Raw genomic sequence first — 20,454 nt, 5'->3', positions numbered from 1 at the left:
AAGTTCTGTCATGGGCTGTTGAGCTTGAATTTACTGACTATGCAGTAACAGTAATGCTTCTCTTCCTGCTGATCAAAACAACTTTATGTACGCTTCGAGGCGTGCAATACCAGACACGACAGCTACCCCCTTTTCCTGGAGTGCAGCCACTGTCTATAACAGCAGCAAACGTGAGGAGAACTCTGCAAAGAGTCAATTCCTGTAAGGCTACCAGGCCAGACAGTATCCCCAGGCCAAGTATTCAGGAAGTGTGCACACCAGCTCATTGGCAGCTTTAACACTTCATTCACCCAGGCTGCTACATGTTTCAAATTAGCCACCATCATCCCTGTACCAAACAACTCTACACCTTCAGAATTAAGCAACTACCACCCAGTGGCACTGATGCCAATCATCATGAAGGGCTTTGATTGGTTGATAATGGCACACATCAAAAACTGCATCCTTGCCACACTTGCCACTCACTGACATGCTTACTGAAAGAACCGCTTTACAACAGATGCCAAAGCATCTGTCATGCCCGTGGCACTAGAAAACAAGGACACTTTTGTCAGAATGCTGCTTCTGGATTTCAGTTCAGCATTCAACGTAACTGTCCCACAGACCGTGGTGAACAAACCCCAGCTCCTCAGTCTAATTATACCACTGTGCAACCGGGTGTTGGCCTTCCTAACGAATAGACCTTACAGTCAGGATGTACACGCTGCTCCCTGTGCATCATGCTCAACACAGGTGCTCCCCAGGGCTGTGTGCTAAGACCATTGTTGCACACTCTGCTCGCACGTGACTACCTGGCCAAATAGCCAGGCAATCACATTGTCAAGTTCACCAAAGGCATGACAGTGGTGGGACTCATCACCGGTAATGAAGAAATGGCCTACAGACTGATGATGGAAGAGTTAGAGGCCTGGCACCAGACAAATAACCTCTTCCTCAATGTCAACAACACAAAGGAGATAGTTAGTGACTTCAGGAGAACTCACACCATGCACTCCCCTCTTTACATCGGTGGCACAACAGCGGAAACTGCGAGCTGTTTCAAACTCCTGGAAGTGCACATCTCGCACAACCTCTCACGGGCCCAGAACACATCCTACACAGTCAGAAGAGCTCAACAACGCCTCTACTTTCTGGGAAGGCTGAAGAGAGCTGGACTGTGCACATCAGTACTCACAGCCTCCTTCAGATGCGTAGTGGAGAACATCCTAACATTCTGCATCACTGCACGGTACAGAAACTGCACTACGGGTAGAGAAAACTGCCCGATGCATCACCATCACTAGCCTACCACAATTAAGGATATATATAATAGAAGGGTGATGGAAAAAGACCAGCAAAATCATGCAGGGTCACCCCATCCCAGCTCACGGACTGTTTATCACACTCCCATCAGGGAGAAGGCTACATAGCATCCATGCAGCCTCTCTTCCTCAGCAGTAAGGCTGATCAACACCTTTACCCACCCCACAACATACCATCCACCACCTCTACTTGACAATTTCCTGTCAGATTCACCTTATGCACAGTACCTTATTGTGTCCTTTTGCGCTACAGCTGATGCAGAGTAACATTTACTTTGCTTTCCTTTGCATTTGCGTGCTGGAAATGACATTAAACGATCTTGAATCTTGATTGCCCTGCTTCCACGCTGCATGTCTCTTGTAATGAAAACAGTGAGTGCACTTGGGAACTACTGTATTGGATAAAATGGTATTTGAGAAGTCCTGTAAGCCATTTATATATTGTTCTTCAGGTCCTGGAAGGTATCTAAAGAACAATGTAAATGTTCCAAATACTTACTTTTTTTATCGTCAAGATGCATGGGAATAAAAATGTTTGGAATTAAAATGAAATAACAGCATTATCTAGGTAAGCAATGGCAAATTTAATGGTAAAATATTGTATCATTTCTTAATGCATGCATTACTAAATGACAATAAAAGAGGACTACGTGTCTTCATAATCTAAAAAATAAGTCGCAGCATTGATTATGCATCTTGAAGTGGAATGGATGCATTTGTCTCATCAGACCAGTGTGGATGTTGTTCTTTTGTTTTCTTACTATGAGTTTTGCTATCAATTCACTTCAGTAGCAGAACGTAATTTTAAATAATCAGCTGGAAGAACTCAGCAGAACAAGCAGCATCAAAAGAATTTCAAGAAAGGAACAGTTTATGTTTCAAGTCAAAACCAGAATTCTTGACTCTAGTGCTCATTTCTCTATTCAAGACAGTATACAAGTATGATCGTTGTTCTCACAAGGTGCCATTGTTTAAAGGAACACAAATCAAAGTTGCTGGTGAACGCAGCAGGCCAGGCAGCATCTCTAGGAAGAGGTACAGTCGACGTTTCGGGCCGAGACCCTTCGTCAGGACTAACTGAAAGAAGAGCTAGTAAGAGATTTGAAAGTGGGAGGGGGAGTGGGAGATCCGAAATGATAGGAGAAGACAGGAGGGGGAGGGATGGAGCCAAGAGCTGAAAGGATATATGGCTGTGGTAGCGAGTCTGAGTCAAAATGTGGTCGAAAAGTTGAAGAGCCGAAGAAATTACAGATGGGGAGTAGTGAGAGATGGTTTCACTGAACTCCCGTCGAAGAGAAGATTTAAACTTCTTCAGTGTAGGCATCGCCGGAAGAGGCTTCGCAGTAGTGAATTGAAAGGAGCAGGTTTGACAGGTTGTGACCCTCTCACTTGCATTGGATCAGATTTTTTTCTCCACTGGGGTAACCCAGTGTGGACAGGATGTCTTCAGTACCTATTCATAGAGAAACTGCTTTATTTATGAGAAGCAAATATTAATGGCATGTGCTTTAGATATGTAAATAAATGATATAATTTACTGTTAATTTGCTGCAGACATTTTCAAATTTATAAAATCAGCATCAGAATCAGGTTTATAATCACTGGCATGTGTCGTGAAATTTGTTAACTTAGCAGCAGCGGTTCAATGTAATACATAATATAGAAGAGGAGAAAAATAATAATAATAAATTCTGATTCTGAAGTGCATAATGTACACATTCTTTATTGAAAATTTTACCATGGCAAGTGTCTTCTCACTACATTAACTGGATACTGTATGATTGCAATAGATTTAATAATTTATTTAACTAAATGTGACAAATTTGTTCAATTATAACAAACAATATAATGACAGTTACATCGTTAAAATCTGGTTTAATGAACTGGGTGACAGTTACATGGCTAAGACAGCAGAACAGACATCACAATGAATTATTTAAGTTTCTATCCCGTGTTTGCTATTCATCAAAATCTTCCATCGGACTAAAGCAGCAGATTCCTTTATATTGTCCTGATGCAAACCCTAGTGTATCACAGATATTTTGCACCTTACATCAACAATAGGCCAACAATCCAGAACATCTCTGCCTTTGCTTTATTATTCTAAACACAACTTCAGCAACACACACCAAATATCTGTGTATCTGAATGGAATTACACTGCTCTTGATATATGCTTTTGCAAATGCTATGACATTGAATCATACTGTTAGTTTCTCAGGAGCCACCCTTGCTGGGGCTCTCCACAATCTTCAGTAAGAAATTAAACAGCTCTATTATAAATCTCACAATGAGCCTCATCATTAGTTTCAAAGGTTTCAAAGGCACAATTTAATGTCAGAGAAATGTATACAATATACATCCTGAAATTCTTTTTCTTTGCAACCATCCACAAAAACAGAGGCGTGTCCCAAGAATGAATGACAGTTAAATGTTAGAACCCCAAAGTCCCCCCCAGCTCCCCTCCCTCCCGCGCATAAGCAGCAGCGAGCAACAATCACGCTCCCCCCACTGGCAAAAATAAAGTGCACCCGCTACCAGCTTTCAAGCGTGCGCAAAGCAATAGCAGACAAAAGACCTGTAGTTGCGGGGAGACATAACAAACAACTCGCTGGCAATTGAATTACACAAAAATGTAGCACCTTCAAGGAGATAAATCACTGCCAACAGGGGAGAACCTGCACATGCTGGAAATCCAAAGCAACACACACAAAATGCTGGAGGACGTCAGCAGGCCAGGCAGCATCTGTGGTAAAGAGTACAGTCGATGTTTCGGGCCGAGACTTTCATCAGGACTGGAAAAAAAGATGAGAAGTCAGAGTAAGAAGGTGGGGGGAGGAGAGGAAGAAGTACAAGGTGGAAGGTGATAGGTGAAACTGGGCGAGGGGGAGTGGTGAAGTAAAGAGCTGGGAAGGTGATTGGTGAAACAGATGAAGGGCTGGAGAAGAGGGAATCTGACTGGAGCGGGTAGAAGACCATGTAAGAAAGGGAAGAGAGAGGAGGACCAGAGGGATGTAATGAGCAAGTAAGGAGATAAGATGAGAGAGGGAAACGGGAATGGGGAATGGTGAAGGAGAGGGTGGGCAATTACTGGAAGTTCAAGAAACTGATGTTCATGCCATCAGGTTAGAGGCTACCAAGACAGAATATAAGGTGTTGCTCCTCCAACCTGAGCGTGGTCTCATCGTAGCAGTAGGCCATGGGCAATGGGCCTATTTTCTTTGCTATGAGTTTTCATGACTTCAGAATCATTTTTAATTCTGGATGTTATCCTGTAATGCTATTTTTTGTAACTTTGTTTCTTCCTTTAATAAATAATCATCTCCAAATTGTTGCAGCCTCATTTTCCAGTTTAAACAAGCTCCGCTTGTTCAATAATTGGAATTTAATATGATACCGATTATTTTTAAAGCATTAATTATATTCACACGATGTATTTCAGAAATATAATTTCAAAACAATTATATTTTTCTCTTGCTATGAACTGAAGATGTCAGTGACGGTTTAGCCCAACAAGATCACATCAAAGTCTTAGATAAAGTATTTTATAATAGATTTCTATACTGTATATTTTCCAGCAATAAATTGCACCTGCAAAATAATGTGGCGTTTTATCATCTTAAACCAGTGGTCCCCAAACTCCGGGCCGCGGACTGATACTGGGCCGCGAAGCATGCAGGGGTGCAGCGGTAGCTGGAGTGCACCCAGCATATCTTTAAGAAAAAAGCCAAAACAAACAAGCTAATTAATTAGGTGCTGCCCAGAAGCCAGTCTTCATTAGAGGAACTGAAGTGGAGAGGGTAAATAACTTTAAATTCTTTGGCATTAAGGATTGACGTTTCTCTCTCTGAGAAGTGTCAGAGGATCTGTCCTGGGACCAGCATGTAACTGTCATTACAAAGAAAGCATGGCAGCGCCTATACTTTATTAGAAGTTTGTGTCGATTCAACATGTCACCTCGATCCTGACAGCTCTGTCTTTTCAGCCTGTCTGGGCTGGCATTTAAATTGACCAAAAAATGGAACAACTAAAGGCTCCAGCGCCCTGGAAAGAGAAGTGAACATCCCATAGAGCAAGTGAAATCGGCAATCGCCTCTGATCTAGGCCGACATTTACGTGCCTATTTCGGCTTTTTTCTTAAAGATGTGCTGGGTGCACTCCAGCTACCGCTGCACCCCTGTATGCTTCACAGCCCAATATCGGTCCGCGGCCCGGAGGTTGGGGACCACTGTCTTAAACTATCTTTCTTAGCAAGTATCGATCTAATTAAATAAACTATTTCACTGTCAATCAATTGTTAATCTATTTTGTGTGTTCATATTTTTTTTTACTCTTTTGCCCAGCTGATAGTGTTTTCATTGTATTTTGGCCACAAAATAACTTGATTGAGGATGAATTAACTAAAACACTTCTCATGACTGCCTCACTACAAAGGACTGAATCTGAAGTTCATCTCTTGTTATTCACAGGAAGTCATTCCAAGCAAGATGCGAGAGCTTTCTGCTCTTTATTTTCTGTCCAATAGTTGATGTTGCTTTAGTCAAAAGGCGGTGAGAGTTCAATGGAACAGGCATTCGCTGTTCTCCTTCACAAACAATATATTTTCAGTTTTGTGTGCTTAGCTCTTTTTCAGGAATAAATATGCCATGAAGATCCAGATGTACATCAGCACTAACAGAAGCACGGCCCACTTCTTTGAAAGTTTTTGCATCAAGCACAAGTAAAAATGAAGATTTCTTGGCATCAGTTGATACAATTGAAGACAACAGAACACCTAAAAATGTATACAAATACAAGCTTAAGGCATGTTTAATAACCTCATAAAAATGCAAAGATGTAGAAGCCATGCAATATTGATGGGGCCTGATGTGCAACCAGACCAAAGTAATCTACTACTATTCTACTGCTTAAAGTTGACCCTGAATTTGAATTAACTGCAGTAATTCACTGCGTATTTCAGAAAAGCGATGTAGGTTACTTCACATCCAAATACACGTGTATTGTCAATAGGTCAAAATATTAATACATTAATCTAGACTTCTACCAACATGACCAGTTTACTAATTATATATTGGGCAAAAGTGAGAAAGTAGCTCAGATTTGCCAATTGTTATGTAAATCTAATGATTACTCCTTTTTTTTTTAAAAAAGTAGAGCATGTTGAATATTTTGCTGTTTCAAGTTCCACTTTTGTTTCTATATGGACTGCAGGAATCTACACACCTAGAATCTACATACCTAGAGTAAGCCTTAATACATTGACCTCTATCTATAAATCTTCTCTTATCCAGTTTAGAGCATTACAGAACTCCCCAGTTAGTAAAACAGCCAAGGCCTCAGCTTATTAGAGATATTACCTTGGTCCTATCCATCCAATCCTCCCCACAACTGCAAGCAGTCAACGAGCTTTCTGACAAAGAGTCTTTAACTTGAAATACCATCTGCTTCTCTTTCCACATATCTACCAATCTTTGCGCCATGCACTTCACTTTCCCGTTAACTGTAACACCATGTCCTGCACTCTGCTTTTCTTTTTGCTAGCTCACTGTAATAATCTACAGCATGCTGCATCTGGATGGCACACAATTCTTTTACCCACTGTATCACACTCCATGTAACAATTCTAAACCAGTAATATCAAAACCTTAGTGCCTTCATCCAAGTGACTTCAATAAACGGTAAAAAGTTGAGGCCCAGCAATGACTGGTCAAGTAGATTTTCTCTTGCTACACCTTGCCAAGCAGAAAAAATATACCATATAAAATATATTGCTATTAGCCAATCTATCTTCAATCACAGCTTATATGTTACCTTACACCAAGAGCTTTTATTTTCCTTTAATGGAACATCTTATTCAATGATTTCTGAATAAGCTCTCCAATAAACTGGTCAAACACAACTTCTCTTTCACAGACCAGGTTGACTTTACCAGATTGCATTGATTTATACTATTACTCCCACCAGAGACTTTTACTTCCACACCAACATCTTGAGCTTCTCAGCCTAAATCATTCCTCATTCAATACAATGACTTAATCCTTTATCAGCAGATCTACCTCACCACCTTCCTATCTGCTTAACTTTCCAAAGTTTATATGCTCCTGAATATTCAGTTTCCAGCCTTGGCAACCATATCTCTTCAACGGCTATCAAATTGTGCACATTTATTTATTTATGAACTGTTAACTCACCTTGTTTGAATCCTGTGTGCATTCCAGTAAAGAGCCTTTAATTTTGTCTTATCATATTTCCTTATTCTGGTACTATTTGTTGGTGCATTTAAGCATGTACATCGCCCATTCCTGATAAACTCTGGTTATCATGTTAGTATTTTGTGCAACTCTTTTTTTTTCCTCTTTGCCTCTCTTCTATTTCCAGATTATCTTTCTTTTATTCTGAGATTACCTAGAGGTTCCTCTACACCTCCCCCTCCATGCTGTTCGACCTTGACTCTGTTGAGGTACAATCCATCTGCCTTGTAGAGATCCAACTTCCCCCTAAAGATCCTGATGCGTCAGGAATCTCCAATCATAAATTCAGATGCTCCCTCTTCCTATTTCTGCACTTACTGCTGGTAATATGAAGATTAATAACTTTGAGGTCTTGCTTTTTAACCTCATTCCTAGTTCCATAAACTCTCTGCTTGCAGGACTTCATCCCCCTTCCTACTAATGTTGCTGGTAACAATATGGACCACGATGGCTTTTGTATCCTCCTCTTTCATGATTCTCTATAGTCTTTCTGTGACAGCCTTGACCATGGAACCAGTGAGGCAACATACCATCCTTTAGTTATCACTACAACCACAGAAACTGTTGTTTGGGCCCTTAATGGCTGTAGTACAGTGCTGTGCAAAAGTCTCAGGCACTATATACACAGTCGGCCCTCCTTATCCGCGAGAGATTGGTTCCGGGACTCCTCGTGGATACCAAAAAACGCGGATGCTCAAATCCCTTATTCGACCTGTCTAAATGCAGTGGATCTTAGGACCCAGTGGAACCCTGGACCTTATTTAACCTGTCTCAGTGCGGTGGATACTAGAGCCAGTGGCGGAGCTCTGAATCTGCAGTGTTTCTGTTCACGAAAATAATCACGATTGCGATTTAAAATAAAGTGGAAATACTAAAGCGATTGGAAAGAGGTGAAATGCCATCGGTCATTGGAAAAGTGTTAGGCTACAGTTCGTCAACAATTGGAACAATTTTAAAGGATAAAGTGAGAAAGGTCCTGCCCTGATGAAAGCTACAATTATTACTAAGCAACACAGTGGTTTAATTATTGGGTTTTGGGGTTTTGGGGTTTTGGGTTTTTGATCCCTCGCATCAACCCGGCACGGATGGAGAGCGCGCTCGGGAGCGATCTGTCACTGGATCGAACTTGGGAAATTCCGTTCCTGAGCCCGGCACTGAAACATACGTTTCTTAAGTGTTTTATATGCATGGAAAGGTAAAATATATACTATATACTAAGACAAACGTTTGACTAACTGACACTAAATAATACTGGATGTACCTGTTCCGACTTACTTAGTAAGAGAACTTCCATTTTTTTCCCATCCTGATCCACGATAACCTACCCACATCCTCCCGTATACTTTAAATCATCTCTAGATTACTTATAATACCTAATACAATGTAAATGCTATGTAAAATAGTTGTTATACTGAATTGTTTAGGGAATAATGACAAGAAAAAAAAAGTCTGTACATGCTCGAACAACAAGTACTGGAAGAGCACTTCCGGGTTTTCTCAATTCGCGGTTGTTTGAATTCGCGCATGCGGAACTCGCAGATAAGGAGGGCCGACTGTATATATATATATATATACACAGATGCACCAGACATGTATATATATACAGTATGTATGTACACATACACACACACACACACATGCCTAAGACTTTTGCACAGTATTGTAGTAACTTTACGAACTACATTCTGATACGGGTCTCTGTTGTGGATTGAGAATGGGAAGGGGTCAGGGAGAGAGGAATCAAGGTTGGAAAAAGGGAAAGTCAGAGGGGACGAAGCGGGAAGTACCAAACAGACATTCTGTAATGATCAGTAAACCAGATGTTTGGTATCAAATGGCCTTGCCTGGTGTCTCATGGCTGGTGTATCTGTCCACACCTTTCCTGGAGCACTCCACCCTCGCCATCCCCAACATCTTTTGCTCCTGCCAGATTTACAAACTTATATATAAAACTAATGTCAATATATATACATAACTTTGCATTGGATGTGACATATATATATATATATATATATATATATATAAGGATTTTAGATTGTACTCTAAGTGGCTAGCAAGGGGTCGAGTCTTGGAGTAACACTTGAGGGTAGGTTAGGGAGAAGTTGGAATATTTTGTCAAAGGGATGAGAGTGTTGGGAATTGGCTGCATATTGGGGAGGGGGCAGCAGACTGGGGTTACGGGGGGGAGTTCGTAACTATTTTGGTTGCCTGCAGGTCTCTTGATTTGGTGCTCTTCCAAGAGTGCACAAAAAGCAATAATAACCAGCCCCAGAACCATCTGTCACAAGAAGATCTCAGGACAGGAAGGGCCTGACTGAGCTTCCTGGTAAACGTGATTTGTCAGGGAAGCAATTACAACATTTTCTATGGATTCCGGCTATAACTAAATGTTCCTTTAGCTATCTTTCGGAGGGGGGAGGGGGGGCTTCAGTTCCCCACATTGCTCAGATAATCAGGTGAAACAATGAGAAATGAAAGTCCACCATACCCTATTAGAAAATATCAAATTAATAACATCAGCCACCCAACTAAATTTATGGAATGAGACCTTTGCATTGGATGTGAGACTGGAGGTCCACCCACGTCTCCAACAATGACCATCTTGGAGCTCAGAAACATTTTCATGTTAGAGCCTGCTTAAGTGTGATTTTTGTTGTGCGATTCGGGTGATTTTTTTTTAGTCTGGGGTGCAACTGCATATAAGTAGGTAAGGCCTATTGGGATGGTGGTGGGGACCAAGAGTAGGGGCTGGAAATAGTCCAGAAGAATTGTATGGCTCAAAAAAACCTCTAGAACCAATTTTGAGAGAGTAGATGGTTGGATGTCTTAATGCCAGAGAACACATTACCCATTTCTTTGTGAAAGTTGCCCTGAGCCTCCACAGCAGGTCCAACAACCCACAGTATGTGAGTGTTTCAGCAAGTTCCTATCTGTTTCTGGTTCTAAGCTTACTATCTGATTTTGAAAGTGCAAATCCCCAACATGTTTTAGAAGTTGCTGTCCAAGTTTTCAAGTGAAGGATGGGTGCCCCACTGTTGAAAGTCACTTATGATGGGCAGTACCATTTTAAATGTTCTGTCTGACAAAGAAATATCCCAGTATCTGTTTAAAATGTAATTTTCAGTTTTAATTTTTGACCTCTGGACTTTCCACTCTGCTTTTTTCAAGTAAGATTCAGGTATAGTGTTTATTATTTCGAAAATGCAGCTGTATTCAATCTCCTCTATTTTGCCTACTTTTACATAGTTGTGATTGTGATTGTTGTTTTCTGAATTCTATGCTAAGCACACCTTTTATTTTCCTCTCTGACCCCGGCCCTCACCCCGTGTACTTGTTTTGACGGTTCCCATTTTGAGTAAGGACCACTTACCGTCATCTTCCTCTTTAGCATCTGGAGCTTGGACAAACACTGGCTCTGCAGGCCAGCAATCTGCTTCCTCCCACTCCAGAAAATTCCCGGTCTGAATGTCACATTTAATTACCTTGGAAAGAGTCGAGTTTTAGTCAGTACGCAGTGGAATTACAAGGAGGGTCCATTTCCATTCATAAAGCATTGCTGCAAAAATAAAACTGCAGTAACACTGGAGAGAAAACTCAGGCCCCAACTCCAGCCGACACAGGAGGAATCTCCTGGACAAACTCTGCAGCAATACACATACTGCATACCATCTGATAGCTGAAACAGACATACAGAATGCTGAGTTCCTCCACCATGTTGTATGTGCTACTCTGGATTTCCAGCATTTGCAGAATCTCTTGTTACAGAATGAGAGTTTGATCCCAAAGGGAAAGCAAACACCCATGAAATGCAGCTCTACAAAAAAAAACATAATATAAATGTGAACACCTACCTTTGTTGGAATTGGCTTCCATTGAACTCTGGATGCATAAATGTACCTGTACTTCTTACCATTGTAATTGTAGTTTATTCGCGGAAGCTCTACACCTGGAGAAACAAAGTTGTATGAAGTGCATTTATTTGCATTATTATATATCTATTTAGAACACTACAGCACAGAATCATGCCCTTTGGCCCATCTGGTCGATTCCAACTATAGTCCCTTCGACCTGCCCCTCAACTACAGCCCTGCAGACCACCCCTCCACCCCCATCCATGTACCTATCCAGGTTTCTCCTAAATGTTGAGATCGAATATTGTCTATCGTCTATTGAATCCACATCCATTTCCACTGGCAGCTCATTCCACACTCTCACCACCTTCTGTGTGAAGAAGTTTCCCTAACATTCTCCTTAAACATTTTACCCTTCACCTTTAACCCATGACCTCTAGTACTAGTATCACTGAACCTTTAGATCCAAATTTTCTGAACAAATTTAACACAACAGTAATTTTGAAATTACATCCGAACTACCATCTTCATTTCGTGTTTAACATTGTAATTTATCTTTCTATGGATATTTACATTTATAGAGGGATAACAGATTTATGTCATCTTTGCTGCAGCATACCTTTAGTTAAATACCTACCTATTTTCTATCAGTGTACCTTTCCTTAGAGCCCTCCATCCCTTCAACTTAGGTTAGCTAATATCAAAAATGCCTTTGGGCCTGAGCTGAGCACAAACTTACAATGTCTTCTCACACCTCAAACTTCCCAAGTCCTTGACAGACAGCAAATAATAGCCATGTTCTGGAGCAGGGGTTCCAACCTGGGGTCGATGGACCCCTTGCTTAATGGTATTGGCCCATGGCATAAAAAAAAGTTGGGAACCCCTGCTCGAGAGCCTACTGCATTTGCATGACCATTTTAAACCAAACTACACTAATTAATCTACAGAGCAGCACAGTGGTGCAACTAATAGAGTTGCTCGTTTATAGTTCCTGCAAACCAGGTTAAAAACTGCCATCCATTGCTGCCACTGTGGAGTTTGCATGTGACTACGTAGGTTTCCTCCAGCATCTCTGACCTTCTCTCAAATCCCAAAGATATACAAGTTGGTAGGTACTCTGGATTTGTTTTGGACAGGAGGATGCATTTATGAACCAATATTCACTAAAAACGGTGCACTTCCACATTCCTCACGAGGCCCTACTTTACCCTGCCTCAGTTCTTCTGCTGCCTGTACCGTTGTGACTGCCATATTGAACTACTCAACTTGTCCCTATGTTCTGTCCTCACAAACTTAAGATTCATGTGTAGTTCAATGACAATGCCCAAAATGGGACTCTCTCATTGATCAGACCTGTGCTCACTGACTTTCACTGGCTGGTATTAATTTCACCCTTTCCGCTTTCTCCAATTCTCTAAACTCCTGTAGTCCCACAATCTTCAAAGATAGTTCCTGTCTGTCCAGTGCCAGCCCCATGTGCATTGCCAGATTTAATTGCTCCACCATTTGAGCTGCCAAGGCTCTTGCTCTTGAATTCAGCCTCCTGGCCTGAAACAGCGACTGTTTATTTTCCTCCATAGTTGCTGCCTGACTTAGTGAGTTCCTCCAGCATTTTGTGTGTGTTTCTCAAGATTTCCTGCAATTGAATAATCCCTTGAGTTTAAGTCTTTGTTTTTCTAACTCCCTATCTTCTTTTAAAGAAACCCTCTGTGACCAAGCTTTTCAGCACTTGTACTAATATTTCATGTGGTTCACACTATTGTGTGTGGGCACGTGGCCAAGTGGTTAAGGCATTAGACTAGCGACCTGAAGGTCGTGAGTTCAAGCCCCAGCTGAGGCAACGTGTTGTGTCCTTGAGCAAGGTACTTAATCACACATTGCTCTGCGACGACACTGGTGCCAAGCTGTATGGGTCCTAATGCCCTTCCCTTGGACAACACTGGTGTCATGGAGAGAGGAGACTTGCAGCATGGGCAACTGCTGGTCTTCCATACAACCTTGCCCAGGTCTGCGCCCTAGAGAGTGAAGACTTTCCTGGCGCAGATCCATGGTCTCACAAGACTAAAGGATGCCTTTACACTATTGTCAAATATGCAACCTTCTTATACTATTGTATTATTACCTTCAAATAAAACTTCAGGTGTGCAGTACACTTGTCCATCTTGCTCCTTCAGTGCCTGTGCTGTGGTGCCATGAAGTCTGACAATGTTTGTGCCAGTCTCGGTGTTCTAATAAAACAATAAGCAATTACAGCAGGTAAACTGTACGTCTTCTCTCCACAGACACCCGGGTCTATGGTGTAGCAGTTCATCCTACAATACTATTCCACACAATAGTCTAACAAGCAACATCAACAAGCTTACTTAATGTCTGTAAATGGACAATTTCCAAGATTGGATCACAGGACTTCAGTCACAGACCTTCTCTTTATGACAGGATTGTCAGTCTAGTCTTCTTACACTAATATTGCCGAAACTGACCAACTCCAAGGAAGATGAATTTGCACGTAGAGCAGCACCATCTCCGCTTAACCATTTATTGCTGTGATCTGGACGATGTTATCAATAAAATCTCAGGGTAGCATTTGTGTAACTTCAAGATTTTTGTTTCATGTAAGGTGGTTTTGTAATGCTTCTCCACAATTTTGCAAAATAAAGATTAATATAATTATTGACAGTATCTGTGGAAAAGGAGATTTCACTTCCATTTTCAGAATTCTGCAGCTTTCAAATGAAACCTTGCAGATATTTACTTAGTATTTTGTATATCTAAGCATATGTTTTCAATTAGATAATAATTATGCACAGAATTAAGTTACAAGAATGCATCACACAAAATATCTCCTGACTTATCCCTGTTTACTCCTGGTAAACCCCAAATCAGTACTGTAATGTAAATGTCCACCCTGCCAGATATTCTTTGCCAACTTAGGGGAATTACTTGTTAAGCATTCTGGGCAGATGCAACTCCAATTCTTAAGTATATGAATAATAACTACTTTGCTTCTGAAAAAGGATTTATTTGAGAAAAGTGTGCTATAAGCCTAGGGGGTATGATTCTTCATTGTCCCTGTTGGAGTTTCTTTAACTTTCCATTTCACTGAACTATACTCCATTGAAATCTTGAACAGATACTGAGAAGTTTTACTGATTCACCACTTTAGGGCATCACTGACAAGATCAGCACTTATTGCTCATCTTTAATTGCCACTCGAGAAGGTCATTGTGACAAATAAGTGGCTTGCCGGTCCATTTGAGAAGGCATTTTAAGAGTCAACTATATCTGGGTGAGTCTACGATCACATACAGGCCAAACCAAAGAAGGATGGTAGATCTTCTCTCCTAAAAGACAACAATGAAACTGATTTTTTTATGATAATCCACTGATTTCTGTGGTTAACACAGCCGAAACTACTGGCAGTTGTTGTAAACTGGAGCAGCACAGTACAGGTGACCCGGGTTCAATTCCTGTCACTGCCTGAAAGGAGTTTGTACGTTCTCCCCATCACTGCATGGGTTTCCTCCAGGTGCTCTGGTTTCCTCTCACAGTCCAAAGAACGACTGGATGGTAGATTAATAATATCACCTCCCTGAACAAAAAGCCACAACAGCGCCTCCACTTCCTAAGAAGATTGAGGCAAGCAAAGCTCCCACTCCCCACCTTAACTGTGTTTTACAGGAGCACCACCGAGAGCATCTTGACAAGTGGTATCCCCATCTGGTATGGGAGCAGTCGAGCATCGGACCTGAAGTCCCTACAAAGGACTGAGAGAACACCTGAGACGATTATAGGGGTCTCCCTACCATCCTTCAGGGACATTCATCAGGAGTGTTGCCTTTGTAGGGCCCTTGGTATCATTAAGGATCACACCCATCCATCCGGCATCTTCTTTGATTTTCTATCATCAGGTGGGAGGCCATGATGCTTCAAAGCAAGAACGGTCAGGATGAGAAATAGTTTCTTCCCCCAGGCCATTAGGCTTCTGAACTCCCTGCCACATCGTATTCCAAGTGTCCCTGGTTAATCTGTTCCGTGCCTTACAATATTTAATATTAATGCACTTTAGTTTGTTATTTATGTGTGATTCATCTGTAGATTTTATCCTTACCTTCATAAGTAGTCATGTGTTATGTGTTTTACACCCTGGTTCAAAGAAACTTCGTCTCGTTTCTATATACGTTAGATACATGTATGTAGTTAAATGACAATAAACCTCACTTGCCACTTGTCTATTCCGCACTGTATCTCAGTAAGTAAATAAGTTGCAAGGCTGTCAACCCAATTCAAATCCCTCGGCTGCCTTTGGAGGGATTTGAACTCAGACACTCAGATCGTTAGTCCAAGCTTTCTAGAGAAACAAATTAACTGCTATGTAACCCACCAGAAGAAACACAATCTTTAATTATGTGATTGAAATCCATGTATTTCAAAAAGACAGACATTCTTAACCGTGATGTATTATTGCAGAAATATAGATGAAACTTAACCTTGTCAATATCCAAGGGAATTACAAATCTTCTGCACTGTGGAAGTTTGCAGCTTTTGCCTTTCTCTTGAAATTCATTATCATTCAACTTCATGTTTGCTAAGTAGAATATTTCATACGAACTGTTGTCTTCATATGCAATGATGTCAATAAGCAAGTGGTTGTTCTCTTCATATGCATTGACATGATGATAGACCACCAGTGCATCGGTGTAGAACTTTATGGGCACAGCCTTCTTTGTATTTCTGTCCATGATATGAATATAGGTCTGAAAATCATAAATTGATATTGAAATGAACGTAACAACTAGAAAACTTCCCACGGTTGACAAATAATGTCAAAAATTCATTAGGTTTCCAATTTGGGGCCGGCTGGTAGCGTAACGACATCGGTGCCGGACCCGGGAGCGGAGGTTGCCGAGTTCGAAACTCGTCGGGTCCGCTCCCGAGTATGCTTTCCATCCGTGCCGGGTTGAGTGTCGAGATCGCAACTCGACCTCATAAAATAAAGGGAAAATACTGTGAAGATGTCTGTGTGAGGAGTGGCAAACCACACAGTCTCTCTCTCTCACTCTGTGCCTTGTAAAAAGCCATGAAAAATCCACCATCACGCACGCATGCTCAGACACGCAGACGCAGGCGCACAGACTCGCACGCACGCAGGCACATGCCAAAAGAAAAGGTTTCCAATTTGAACCATATTAAAACTTAAGCTACAAGTCTAGAGCAACATAATTGATTGATTGTCAGTAAAAAAAAAATGGATTGGCACTACAAGCAACAGGAATTCTGCAGATGCTGGAAATTCAAGCAACACACATCAAAGTTGCTGGTGAACGCAGCAGGCCAGGCAGCATCTATAGGAAGAGGTACAGTCGACGTTTCAGGCCGTCTCGGACTAACTGAAGGAAGAGTTAGTAAGAGATCAAATCTCTTACTAACTCTTCCTTCAGTTAGTCCTGACGAAGGGTCTCGGCCTGAAACGTCGACTGTACCTCTTCCTAGAGATGCTGCCTGGCCTGCTGCGTTCACCAGCAACTTTGATGTGTGTTGGATGGCACTACAATATGGCCAAAATTGTCTGGTTTGATACATGGTAAAAAGCTCCTATTTTAAAGGGATTATTTCATGGATGTCTATCAAGCTGATCCTGGTATGCACTGAGTTAAGATTAAAAGTTAGCGAAGTAAGTGGCTACCAAGGTATATGCCAGATGGAGCCAGCTGCAAGGGCCCACAGAGGGGCTCAGATCTGAAGCATAGCCCAGGCATCCAGACCACAGTACTTTTTATTTTTGTTATTTTTGAGGCTTGTAGCACACACACCTGCCGCTGAGTCATTACCCATTGGCCAGCAAGGAGTAACTCAAATTACCCCTCGTGGTTGCACAGTAGCATGGTGCCTAGCAGCGACCCGGGTTCAATTCCTGCTGCTGCCTGTAAGGAGTTTGCACGTTCTCCCTGTGAGAACGTGGGTTTCCTCCGGGTGCTCTGGTTTTCTCCCACCGTCCAAAGATGTACCAGTTGGTAGATTAATTGGACATTGGAAACTTGTCCAGTGATTAAGCTTGGGGGATTGCTGGGTCAAGGGCTGGACGGGCTTATTCCACACTGTATGCCAATAATACATCAATAAATAAATACATCTGTAAATCCTTTCTTCACTCAAACAATTACACCAAAATTTGCACCAATATCAATGTGTTTAATTAGCACCTTTGCCTCTGAAGCCAAGGGTTAAGGGTTCAAGTCCCACCCTAGATACCAGATCATGATCGATAACAATACTGAGGAATTGCTATGGTTGGAGAAGATATTTTTCCAATGAAATGTTTAAACCACTGCCTTTTCTGCTCTCCCAACTGGAATTAAAAGATAGCCCAACAATAATTGAAAAAAATGCTGTGTTCTCCCCGAAGTTCTGACCAACATTCATCCCTTGGTCACAAAAAAACAAAGCAGGGATCAACAATATTGCTGTGTATCGGAGTAACAAACAAAATATTGGAGGAAGTTAATGGGTCAGGCAGCGTCTGAAGAGGGAAATGAGAAGTCAACGTTTTGGGTCAAGGCACTTCGGGTGGCATAATAACACAGCGGCCAGCGTAACACTGATACTGTGCTGGCAACACGGGTGCAATCCTGCTGCTGCCTGCAAGGAATTTGTACCTTCCTCCTGTGACTGTGTGGGCTTCCTCCGGGTGCTCCAGTTTCCACCCACGTAGCAAGGACGTGCAGGCTGGTAGGTTACTGGATCAGACGGGTGTAATTGGGCAGCAACGGATAATTGAGATCAAAGAGCCCGTTACCATGCTGTATCTCTAAATAAATATGGATGAGCAGTGGCAACCCATCATAACTCCTACAGTGACTGCATTGAAGAGGAACATGCTTACTTATAAAATACTTTGACACGTCCTTTCTTTGTGAATGATGCCACAAAATTATTTAATACCACCTCTTTTTCATTTATCTCTTCACTATGTAATGTCCATTGAGGCATTTCCAACCTAGATACATGTGCCATAGTATGTATTAGATTAAAGTCAACTTAAGAACCTTAAGTCTCACTGCTTGTCTGGGGGAAAGGACTCTGCTGTGTTAGTGGTGACCTTTATGTAAAAATTCAACATGCAAACACAAACACAATGCAGAATGTACCCATGTTTGAAAGGCCACTGGATACTAAATCTGTAACTTAACCACTATGCTACCAGACATGATAAGGACACAGCGACAATCCTACCTTCTCCTTTGGGTGCCAACTCAGGCAGCTGGCCCAGTTTATTCCTCTGAAGTAGGCTGTAGCCAATTTGAGTATATCCAGTTTAAATGGCTGCTCTAAGAAGATGATGTAGTTTTCAGTCATACCAAAGCTGTGGCAGTAACTGGGGCTGAGAAGTGAGCGACAAGGGATGGAGCAGAATATTTCACAGTTTTTAAAGCACGCATTCTTGTCATCTGTGTGATTCAAGAGGAATGAAACACCAGTTACACAATTGCTGTCTTTAAAAAAAGCTAGTATTGCACTTTCAAGTTATATAAATATATGTAGAAAATATCCAAGGTACAAATTAGCTGGTCAAGAGGCTAGTGGACTATTACACACACAAACACACACAAACACACACACACACACACACACACACACACACACACACACACACACACACACCCTAATCCACACCACCAACGTTATAAAAGTATAAACTTGCTGATGTTTTTCAGCCCATCTTTTTGCTCTCTTTTATCAGTTTTGATAGTTAGCCAATACAGTCTGAACTTAAACACTGTATAGAATCCTATCCTTTGCAAAATTTTCTTTCTGTGGTGCCAGGGTCGTCTGCTGTTCATTACGGACACCCCTTTGGGACAATGTTTCCTGCGAGATACAGGTGCTCAAGTGAGTGTGCTGCAGCATCGCCTATTGATGAGAAGGCAAAGAGTGGCGAAACCTCACTGGAGGCCGCCAACAGCAGCGAGATCCAGACTTACGGGACCCGACAGGTGACGCTCTGCTTCAGTAGGCGATGTTACACATGGGACTTCGTCCTGGCTAAAATGGCTAGACCTCTGCTTGGTGCAGATTTCCTGTGAGTCCACGGACTGTTAGTTGATCTTAAGAACTGCTGGCTTGTGGATGTCAAGGACTTTGGCTCGTTACTTTGTTCCCCCAGTAAGTTCCCCACAATGACTCTGTTAAATGCATGCACCACCGCATGTGAGTTTATTCAACTGCTGGGCGACTTCTTAGACCTCACCAAGCCCACATTCTCCACTACAGTCACAAACATAGGGTCAAGCACCACATTTCCACAAATGGGCTGCCAGTCCATGTCCAAGTGCTTAGACTAGACCCAGAAAAGCTGGCAACTGCGAAGGCTGAGTCTACCATTATGGTACGACTTGGCATTGTACACCAGTCGAACGGCCCCATCGTGCCCACAAACTGGAGACGGGCTGTCTTCAACTCTATACATGGCCTCTTGCATCCGGGCCGGAAGCCCTCAGAGAAACTGGTTGCACTAAAGTTTGTCTGACACAGCCTCAGAAAGGACATGTGTGATTGAACTACAGCTTGTATGGAGTACCGGTGGGCAAAAATTAACCATCATGTACAGGTACCACTGGTACCTTTTGAGGTCCTTGAGCAACAGTTTGACCATGTCAACATGGACCTTGTTTGTCCTCTTCCTACCCACCTCCTACAGTTTCATACACCTTCTTACCATGGTGGACCATACCAGCAGGTGGCCAGAGGCCATTAGGATATATCACACCGTGGTGTATCACCCACAGTTCAATGGCCAATGTGAGTGGTTTCACCACTTCTTAAAGGCTACTCGAGTGCTTCCCTGACAGATGAGTGTTGGCATGATCGGCTCCCGTTGGTTCTGCTGGGGCTCAGAACAGCTCCAAAAGAGGGCCTGCAGTCGTCCATGGCTGAATTAGTATAAGGGCAGCCATTACAAGTTTCAGGTCATTTCATTATTGCCTGGTCGGCCTCTCAACACCGTTTCATCCTCCTCAGTAAATTCAATTCCTTTTCACCTATTCCTACCTCCCAT

General features: G+C 42.1%; 1 protein-coding gene across 1 annotated transcript in view; it reads right to left on the bottom strand.

The window, feature by feature from the left end:
- Nucleotides 1–2,984: 2,984 nt before the first annotated feature.
- LOC134356286 (beta,beta-carotene 15,15'-dioxygenase-like) overlaps nucleotides 2,985–20,454 on the bottom strand; it is a 37,118-nt gene continuing 19,648 nt past the window's right edge. The window contains exons 6-11 of the mRNA XM_063067121.1: nucleotides 18,633–18,847; nucleotides 15,890–16,156; nucleotides 13,525–13,630; nucleotides 11,403–11,497; nucleotides 10,922–11,033; nucleotides 2,985–6,074 (exon numbers count right to left, since the gene is read on the bottom strand). Coding sequence (XP_062923191.1) covers nucleotides 5,905–6,074; nucleotides 10,922–11,033; nucleotides 11,403–11,497; nucleotides 13,525–13,630; nucleotides 15,890–16,156; nucleotides 18,633–18,847 — 965 coding nt within the window. The 3' untranslated portion in view covers nucleotides 2,985–5,904. The remainder of the gene's footprint in view (nucleotides 6,075–10,921; nucleotides 11,034–11,402; nucleotides 11,498–13,524; nucleotides 13,631–15,889; nucleotides 16,157–18,632; nucleotides 18,848–20,454) is intronic.

The sequence above is a fragment of the Mobula hypostoma genome, chromosome 14, assembly GCF_963921235.1.
Source record: "Mobula hypostoma chromosome 14, sMobHyp1.1, whole genome shotgun sequence".
In the NCBI taxonomy this organism is placed as follows: domain Eukaryota; kingdom Metazoa; phylum Chordata; class Chondrichthyes; order Myliobatiformes; family Myliobatidae; genus Mobula; species Mobula hypostoma.
This window is presented reverse-complemented; position numbering and strand designations above follow the sequence as displayed.